Source organism: Sinocyclocheilus rhinocerous, unplaced genomic scaffold (assembly GCF_001515625.1).
Source record: "Sinocyclocheilus rhinocerous isolate Xijiao unplaced genomic scaffold, SAMN03320098_v1.1 scaffold513, whole genome shotgun sequence".
In the NCBI taxonomy this organism is placed as follows: Eukaryota; Metazoa; Chordata; class Actinopteri; order Cypriniformes; family Cyprinidae; genus Sinocyclocheilus; species Sinocyclocheilus rhinocerous.
This window is the reverse complement of record NW_015656019.1, coordinates 966,549-976,914: the sequence shown is the minus strand read 5'-3', so window position 1 is coordinate 976,914 and position 10,366 is coordinate 966,549. Positions and strand designations below refer to the sequence as shown.

The window sequence follows — 10,366 nt, the reverse complement described above, 5'->3', positions numbered from 1 at the left end:
GCAGATATAATAAATATTATTTTTAAATAAATAAATCTGTTGTCAAATACATGTGCTTGGACCACTAGCACTGGCATCTCGGACTATTTAAATCTATTCAAATATGGCCTAAAATAGCTAAAAAGAAAAAAAAAAAGCCATATCTCTTTGTACCCTGTGCTCTCAGCCGAACAGAAGTGCAAAAATAAAAGCAAAATGATAAGAAATAAACCTAAAATATTAGTTCTTTTGAAAAGAGAAAATAGAAAAAAAAAATGATTCTGACACCACTTACCTAATATAGGTATTTGTTCTCTGTCAACTCCTCAGCTATTCAACAGAATATGAAATAAATGGGTCTGATCTGTCTCAAAGTGCTCTGATATCTTGATTGAGTTCCAGGCACAGCCTGACAAATACCTCTCACTTAATATGATATAAAATCACACAATAAACACTTTCAGGATAATTCTACTGAAAGATGACCATACTAAAGGTTCTGCCCTCGCATTGGTCAAATGGTTGGCTTCAGGTCTCCAGGCTTGTGCTTGCTGGCTTTGCCCGGGGTCAGAGGTCAGAATGTCATTACCACAGTGACTGGAGATGACATTATCATAAACCGCCATCAAAACTGTAGTATATCAACGGTTACGTAGCATCTCGTCAATTAAAAAAACATGTGTCTTGCTGCATGTTGTACATTTCCGTACGGTTTGTTATATTTCGCAGGTTGTCCAGCCCGTTGCAATGCTGAAGGCAAGGTTTTCTGATGCTACATCTGTTGTGATGGTCATTGTACACTGGGTTGTGCTTTCTCTCACTCATGATCCAGAGGAAGGCTGGAGAAGATTTCACATTTGTGGGAGAAGCAGGTGAGAGAGCGAGAGAGAAGCAAACCCATACAATGAATGCTAGGTCTTCACCTGTGATTGTTCAGGATTGTCTTCCAAAGGTTTATCTCCATCACGAGACTTCTTTCTTTTTTTGTTGCCTGGAGAGTAGAAAGTGAAATGTAAAATCCCTAGTTTTGAACCGACCGGAATATTTTAAATAAAAAAGCTGTCAACTGATGAATAAGTATGAACAAATGATGAAAATGTCTGATTGATGAGTACCGTGATTTAGCAAGCACGACATGTTTCTGACAGGTTTGTGCACCATTCAGAATTGAATTAAGAATGCCTTTAATATTTCAATGCAAGTCCTGAATTTGAAATACATTTGAACTGAAACAGGATGCATAATTGCAATTTGAATTTCAATTTAAGTAGAATTAAAATCAACTGAAATTCACATACTGTCACTATTTTTATTTATTTATTTATTTATTTATTTATTTATTTTTTTTTGAGAGTAAGGCTTGTAAATACTTTGAATGGTAGCTTGACAAAGGCATATTTATCAACTCATACTGTAACTATTTTTATTTATTTATTTATTTATTTATTTATTTATTTTTTTGAGAGTAAGGCTTGTAAATGCTTTGAATGGTAGCTTGACAAAGGCATATTTGGAATAAAAAAAATTAAATATGTATTTTCTATATTTACTGGAATTTATTAATATACTGTAAATGTACAACTTAAATTTATATACACTAACATTAATCATGTTTGAAAAATTGTTAAAAAGAATTTCAAGGTTTTTTAGACAATACATAAAGAACAGATTGTAAAATAAATAAATAATAACAATAATAATAAATAATACTTATTATTATTCATTATTTTTTTGTTTCAAGGTTTTATATGTATATATAGAACGTTGAAAGTATATTGAAAACACATTACATCTAAACATTAAAACATTTAGCTTTTATCACACATTAAATTGAACTTTATAAGTTATAAGTTTGATTCCCAGTGAGGTATATACTCCAAATACAATTTGAATTGCTGTATTAAAGTGTCTATCAAATGCATGAATGTAAGTAGGGAACAAAACTGAATCGATGATTGTTGACTAAGTAAGTCTAGTTGGTTAGGCTAGTCAAGAAGCTTTGCCGGAGCACCAGCCTCCCACACATTTTTTTAACAGCAGGAATGATTTCTTGCTCAAATGTTTTTCCAGGAGCAACAAAGGCTGCAGACCCAGAAATATGTCCTACTTGTGTAAATCACATTGTTCTGAGTGACTTGTCATTTTTTATTAAACAGATGTGTGGGCTGCAGTTTGCCTGGCTGGTTGCTAGGAAACAGATGGAGTTTGAAAATGCAGAATAAAAGCAGGTGTGTGTGTGTTTGTGCAGCTATAAACGCAGGTGTTGTGTCATAACGGGTGAGATTCACAAATTTGTGACTCAGTCAGATACTTGGCAACTGATACACACTGAGCTTCCGGAGCAGTTTTTTCCCCAGGTTCTCATCCGAGCCGCCCAGAGAGTGAGAGCTGATGAGCTGGGATGTAGACAGGTCCGTCTCCATGGGTACGGCTGTTGCATCTGAAATAGATCGGACACACTATGACAATGGGCCATGATCACATGACAAACTGAGCTGAAAAGTCATTGGCTAGTTTGAAAATGCAGAATAAAAGCAGGTGTGTGTGTGTTTGTGCAGCTATAAACGCAGGTGTTGTGTCATAACGGGTGAGATTCACAAATTTGTGACTCAGTCAGATACTTGGCAACTGATACACACTGAGCTTCCGGAGCAGTTTTTTCCCCAGGTTCTCATCCGAGCCGCCCAGAGAGTGAGAGCTGATGAGCTGGGATGTAGACAGGTCCGTCTCCATGGGTACGGCTGTTGCATCTGAAATAGATCGGACACACTATGACAATGGGCCATGATCACATGACAAACTGAGCTGAAAAGTCATTGGCTAGTCTCTTCTCTTCTCTTCTCTTCTCTTCTCTTCCCTTCTCTGTGCATCCAAACTTCATTGATTCTTGATTTAGTCATTCCTGTTAACCTCCAGTCATAACAAGCAGAGCTGAAATGGACAGTTCTAGTCTGATGTCAACATTCCTTTGCAGGTCGTATAAACAGAGTCTATACAGCTCATGCATTTCCTCTCCCTGCAGTCTGTCAAACGTCCCGTTCGCTGTCAAACAGCCACTCCAATGTTCGAAAGTTTGGGTGCATTTAGTCAGAGAACAGACCACCACCCTTCTTAAAGGGATAGATCACCCCAAAATGAACATTTTGTCATTATTTACTCACCCTCAAGTCATTTTCTAACCTGTGTGCTGTTACTTTTTTTCTGTTTAAGACAAACACAGATACACACTGTTATTTTGAAGCATCTTTAGGAATCTTCTACTGCATGAAAGTATTGTAAAAGTAGTCCATGATACAACTACAGTATTAAAATTGATTCTGAAGCTCTGAAGTCATATGATAGCATTGTCTGAGTATCGCAAAAATGTCAAATGACTTTGAAAATAATATACATAGTCACTATGAGTAGTTGTAGTGAAAAAAAAAATAATGTTCTTCTAAAAATTTCCATGGACAGCATCCAGGTTTGAAATGCCATGAGGGTGAATAAATAAATTACATTTAAAATTACAAATGTAATTAAAATAATTTTTATTTTTGGTGAACTATAAATTTTTTGTATTTCAAAAAGTACAGTTTCTGCAGTGATTTATGTTCGCCTAATGCCCAGTTCCTTCGTTTGATTGGACTTTTAGCAGCTTTTAAAAACATTTTTGGACTTAATGAGGTAAACACTGGTGCATAAGATCATGGTTTGGCTTCAGAAATCATCCTTCAATTCACCCACCAGTTCCTTCTTTTCTCTCCAAGCGATTGTCTCTTATATATGGGGTGTCATCCATACGCAGGAACACAGAGTCACTGGGGCTCTTCTGTCCATCTGACTTACTTCCTACAGGGGGAGCCAGAGAACCACAGTCAGCGGATCACACAGGAAATACTGAGTTTGTAGCACTATGCAGGAGTATCTGATTACAAAACTATGAGCAATCAAAGACATTTAAAGCTTTGAGTGATTTGGGAAACACAATTTCCCGACCTGTGTTGACATTGAAACAGCATACTAGCATACTACTCTTAATGTTTCTGCCATATAAAGCTAGTATGCAATTCTCAATTCAGTCACATTTCCTATTGAATCAGGAAGTTGGGGTGGGATGTATTGAATACCTTTTTTTTTTTAAACAGCCAGTAGCCTTTAATATTCATAACAGCCTGAGATTAACCACAGTTCTTACTGAGGATGAAAGCAATGAAGACTCTTTACAATGAATTGTGGACTATTTCTCACAACAAGAAAATGATTCTGCTTTTGTTTTTGGAATACGACTATAGCCCTACTTGAGGGAGAAGATTCTGAAGATGAACAGGCCCTCGGTCATCATTAGGATGTAGCCTGTAAGCTGTCAAAATCTTTGCTTATTTTGTATTTTTGCTGCTGTCTGATTGTTGTTATATCATTCAGTTGGTGGCATGTGGGATTTATGTATAATTCAGACTGAAGAGATATCTTCATATTTACTGGACAAAAATAGAGCGAAACTAGAGAACACCCCGAATTTCACATTATCTTATATATATATATTACCCATACACATGACATATATTATGAATATCTTATATAATTAGCATTTATACTATTATTTAAATGAAAAAAATGTAAATTAAATTTAAAGTATACATTCAATTATATTCAAGATTATGCAATATTTTTAGTCCAGGAATTTTTTTTTAATGCTTTGGCTGTTTTTATGAATACACTTGACCTCAAGTTCAAGCTAGCAAACTTGAACAAAAAGCCAAAACATTTTGATTTCAAACTCTGATTGTGGAACTGCTGTCATATCTCAAGTTTCAATCTGTACTGCATGCAAAGTGCATTGAATATTTACAGTAGCATTTGATATCAATGCGAACACTGATATGATAATGTTCAACAGTGTAATTTGATTAACCTGCATTTGATCCTGTGTATAGTACTTATAGGACAGGCCTCATTAATTAAAGGAAACTCAGCTTGGTTGTGTTTTGACATGTATAAGTGATTTCTAACTTAAGAATCAGAGTAAAACCTTTTCACACAAAGTCTGATTAGTTTTAGTAAGAGGATTAGAGTTCGGCCATCTGTCTTGTCTTGCACTTGGAAGCTGTGAGAAACGTCCTAATTCCATCACATGTATCACCAACATGCATTATCTGCATCCTCGGTTTCCACAAAGATGAAAATGACTGACATTGATATGTTATAGTTATATTTAGGTATATTCAGACAACTCTTTTGGTGTTCCTCAAACAGTGGCTTGACACCGTTGTTTTGCAATCACTCTCAGCTACAGAAAAGATCAGAAGCCTTTGGAGATGAGCTCAAATGGTCTGTCATATAAAGCTTTTCCGACTGTTTCCTAACTCCTGAGGAAATCTACTTCAGTGCTTTCATGTCAAATTGTTTTAATATTTACCTGCTGCCTGAAAAATGAGAGAACCCCAGAAAGATGCTATAAATGAGAAGCGAATGCACTCACGGACGATGCGGTTTCTCTCATTAAGAGTGCTGGTGCTGTGTGGCTGTCTGTAGAGGTGGCTGTGCTGGTGGAATCGGGTCAGACAGGGCCGTGGTTCTGTCAGAGGAAGGGCGATGCTGTTAGAACGCGTGTCAGGGATTGTCATTCTCTCCCCGGGCACTTGACTGTCTGCGTCGGGTGTTTGTGGAGAGCTGTCCATGCGTGTAGCTGTCAGGGCGTTCTGATAATGGTTACGAGTGATCTGGAAAGAATGACATAACATAAAGAGACACATTACAGTACGCATCTCATAATTCTATATGATTTCTAACACATAGCATTAGAATATTTGTTATTATTTACATAAGCATTATTTATGATTTTTTTTTAAGTATTTGCATTAGCACTTTTGAAGCAAAACTAGAGAACACGGGAAATAAAAACTTGATAGGAGTTTTTTGGATCAGCCTCACAAAAACTGGACCTGGGTCATATTCCACTTCAAAATCAATTATAAATAAAAATATAAATAAATAAACAAACAAATAAATAGATAAATAAATGGTTGTTTGTTTGAAATTGATATTTATCAGAGGTGCCCAAACTACTTAATAAGAAAGGCCGAAAATCAAACGTGCTTGTAAGCCATGGGGCAAAAGTAAATGTTGCATTATGTCTAACTATATTATAATAAAATGTAATATATTTAAATAACAATTTATGATTTTTTTTTTAATTAATCAAATGCACTTATATTGTTTTTTAAATATATATTTTCATGCAAAAAAAAAAAAAAAAATGTTAAAACAAAAATATAAATGATTAATTGTCATTAATATTATTTAAATGGATTGCACAATTGTAAGTATACATCATGGTCATATTTCTGAATTTAATGCCGATAAATATTTTTTAAATAAAATCAAAATGGATTAATTAAAAAACATAAATTATGTATTTCATTAATGAAAATAATTTAAAAAATATTGTATCTAGACAGGATTATTTACATTACTATAATCTCTTTTTATAGCATTACAGTATAGATAATTTAGGTTAAAAACTTTAATGATCTTAAAATTAAATAAATACTATTTATTATACTATTTATTATACTGATACTATTAATTTCTTTTGATATTGGTTTATGTGAACCATAATATGACCCAGAATTTTTTTTTGAATTTTCCCCTTATCCAGCTGTCTGAAAAACAGTCTCTCTCTCTCTCTCTCTATCTCTTTCTCTCTCTCTCTCTATCTCTCTCTCTCAGCTGGCTAAAATGCTTTGGTGGACACACAGCCTTAACGATTAGTTGTTGCAGCCCTATTATACAGTGTATAGTAAAAAGTACAATGTATACACGCTCTCTCTCTCTCTCTCAGAATAGTCCAATTTACCTTAATGATCTGTAGGTCTGTGAGCTGGCGAACTGAATAGTCTGGTAAATACGGTCCTCCGCTGATGCTCAGTTGACCCAGACTGCCTCCATGGATTGTAGTATCCGAATGATTGAGACCACTGCTCCGGGACGGTGATCTGTGGACTGGATCACAACCAGTAGAAGTCATTCAGCTGATTATTGCTTTAATTATTGCCACAGATATTTACTTTTTCTTTCCCCAGGCTATTGAGAGTCTACGTATATATACTGATATGTTGAGATAGACTACTTATTCAAAAATTCAGCCAATACACAACTTGATTGGACTTGTTTATTCACTGCAAAAGTAACCTCTTAATGAGTTTTTTTTTCTTGAACCAAAATATTTGTACTTATGTAGAAATAGTTTCACTTATTTATACTAGTGCAGACATTATTTTAGATGTATTTTTAGATAGTAGTATAAATTTTTAAAGGTATACTTCTTTTTAATGAAAAAAAAACCTAAGTGTGCTTTTAAAATTAATTCAATACACTTTTGAAGTAAATGCACTTATATATTCAAAAATTCAGCTAAATGGACTCAATTTGATTGGACTTACTTATTCACTGCAAAACTGGGCTTTTATATAATTTTTAATAAATATCTAACCAAAATGGGTGTACTTGAATTAAAACACTGATTTATTTTCATACATTGTATCCTGAATTTAGGTTTATTTTGTCTTCTGTACTGTATGTTTGGCAGATGTTTTGCTTATTTTTATCAGTTGGTTTTTTTAATGTTTGTGCATAAAATATTTGAAGCATTTAAGACAAAATGTTCTCCTATTAAAGATACATTCTCTGGAAAGAAGCCTATATTATCTACATCTATATATTGCTTCTCAAAGTAAATTGATTTTTTCAGTGGATTTTTAGCCATTTTAACTGGTCAAATTTGGCAAAAATACATGTTAAAAATAGGACATGCAGTGCTGAACAGTGGAAAACCCTTTTAGTGATTGTGATTATGAGAGCAAAAAACCATATGCCATACACAGACTCTCTCTGTGTGCATGTAGATGTCATATCTCATTAGTAGATGCTGAGGTCCTGGATGGAGTATACCTGTTTGCATCTGTGGTGTGGCTTTTCTTTATGTCTTTATATCACAGAGAGATGCAGAGAAAACCCTCACAAGAGAGACAGACTATGCCACAGACACTTGGCTTTCATTTAACACACATTCATTCTGAATTAATCTCTTCAGCTAGGGCTAAAGGCTACATCCTTTAAGTTATTTTTGCATTTTCATGAAGCTAAGCTTATGAGATTTTCATCCTTATATAATAACATGCCATTTTGCCTGAGTGGGCAGACGAGAGTTTCTCTCCCACTGTAATTACCCGACTCTACTCTCCTAAGATTTACATAGCCGCTCTATTTAGATTTGCTGTCTTAATTATCTCTGGAGAGCGTTGCTAGAGGGGTCACGTAGGCCTATGCTCCGCGGTCAACCCCTCTCAGAGTTTTTAATTGCTCATTAAGATTTGTACTGCAGGAAAACTGAGATATTCTGGAAAGTTGATTTATTTAATGAGGCTCTGTTCACCTCCAGTGATGAATTCCGACAATATTAAAGCAGCAAACAAACCTGTGGGTAGGATGGTCATAATAGCAGGTAAGCCGTAGTATGTGAACGGCCCGTTTTCAAACTTTAGTCCCTCTTTACCGATCTCTACCTCCACTCGACCCTGCAGCCAGAAAGAGATGGTTCAGACATTTTTATTGTTGAGAGCTTTGAAATAGAGTTTTCAATTATGAAAACTGAGAAAAATATAATTTTTCTCCACTTACAGTGTGGTCCAATAGTGAAAATGCTTTTATTTTGCATTTAATGTAATATAATTTTGTCATGAATGACAATATTTTGTCACACGTTTTGTTTGTATTTTTTGGGTATTTTTTAAATTATTATTTAATAAAATTATTTGTTTTCCTCAGTTTGCAATAATGAAAAATGAGGAAAATGACATTTCTGTTCGTACAATGGGTTCCAATAAAAAAAAGCTTTTATTTTGTATTTCATGAAAGTAATATAATTTTGTCATAAATTAAATGATTTTGTCATAAATTAATGGATTAGCATAACAGTTACTAGAAAATATTAATGTTTCTAGTATTTAATAAAATCATTTATTTTGCTCAGTTCACAATTATGAAAACTGAATGTATATGGAGTCCAATAGTGAAAAAGCTTTTATTTTGAATTCTGCAATAATGTCATATGTTATAAATTAATTGATCTGCATAACAGTCTGAACAAGTTTATTAAAAAATAATAATAATAAATAATAATATATATATATATATATATAATTTCAGAATATATTTGTATTTATTTATAATGCATTTCAGAATATATTTTTTTATTTATTTATAATGCATTTCAGAATGTCTTTTAAAACTTGTAGTACTTTACCTGCAGTATGAGGATGAAATAATCCACAGGCTTGTTGCGCTGGAAGAGGTAGTGCTTTGGTGATCGCTTGTTTTTCTCATCAAACTTGAGTTCCTGCACCACGCTCGGGTGCTTTATCAATCGCAGGAGGATCTTCTCTGAGAGATGCGTCGACTTAAAAGGCTCTACTTCTACCGACAGAAAGGGAACGGAGAGAATTAGAAACACATTAATGATATTGACAATGAAACAGCATTCTGATCCTTCATCATCTGATGATGATTTGCAATGCTGCACCAAATGAGTAGATACATTAGATTGTCAAATGAATGTGAACACATCCTTTTGGTCCTGAATTGTATGTTATAAACCTAAATCAATTTTCAGTTTCTTAAAACTTCAAATTCTATTAATCCAAAACTGTCTGAATTGATATTTGAGACTCTCCCACAATTGTGAATTGAGATTACCTGTTGCTAGAAAGCGATGTGTTGCAAGCAGAAGCTGTGGTGAAACTTTGACCTTCATTTCACTCTCTGACAGTTTAAATATGGAGAAGTCTTGCTGTTTCCTCTCATGGTGAGATACTCGTCTCTTTGTACGGTTATCAGCTGTCACAACAAAACAGCAATAAGTTATACTGGATAAGCTTTATCTCAAACCAATAACAAGTGAATGAGACTATAGAAAATATGCTTGAAATACAAAATACAGACAATAAAAGGTTAAAAGAAAACTGTAATATTTAACTCCAGGCAATTTATACAGTATTTCACTCAAGATAATTCCGTTGAATATAATACACTTTTTTTGTATACATATTTGACTTATTATAGGCTAATAAAATGATTAGTCATACGTAATAAATACATACATACCAACACTAAATATGCCAAAAAGATTTAAATGCACTTTGATTGACTTGCACAACAATTTTCTTAGAATTAAAAGCAGGGTATGTGATTTTTCAAAACACTTTAGAAAACTGATTCGGGCCGAATAGCAAAACAAACTGGTAGCCAATCAGCAATAAGGGGCGTGTCTACTCGTGATGTGGAGGGGAGCACGTTCAGTGCATGGGACGGACATTAGCCGAGCCGAGCGACAGAAAGATAGAGATGG

At 34.2% G+C, this 10,366-nt stretch overlaps 1 protein-coding gene across 1 annotated transcript in view; it reads right to left on the bottom strand.

Annotated features, from left to right (window-relative positions):
- Positions 1-218: 218 nt before the first annotated feature.
- The window catches only part of LOC107719212 (metal transporter CNNM1-like), a 19,050-nt gene continuing 8,902 nt past the window's right edge, over positions 219-10,366 (bottom strand). The window contains exons 3-10 of the mRNA XM_016526586.1: positions 9,715-9,855; positions 9,266-9,435; positions 8,438-8,537; positions 6,818-6,963; positions 5,441-5,681; positions 3,706-3,810; positions 2,619-2,729; positions 219-970 (exon numbers count right to left, since the gene is read on the bottom strand). Of these exons, the coding sequence (XP_016382072.1) occupies positions 891-970; positions 2,619-2,729; positions 3,706-3,810; positions 5,441-5,681; positions 6,818-6,963; positions 8,438-8,537; positions 9,266-9,435; positions 9,715-9,855 (1,094 nt within the window). The 3' untranslated portion in view covers positions 219-890. The remainder of the gene's footprint in view (positions 971-2,618; positions 2,730-3,705; positions 3,811-5,440; positions 5,682-6,817; positions 6,964-8,437; positions 8,538-9,265; positions 9,436-9,714; positions 9,856-10,366) is intronic.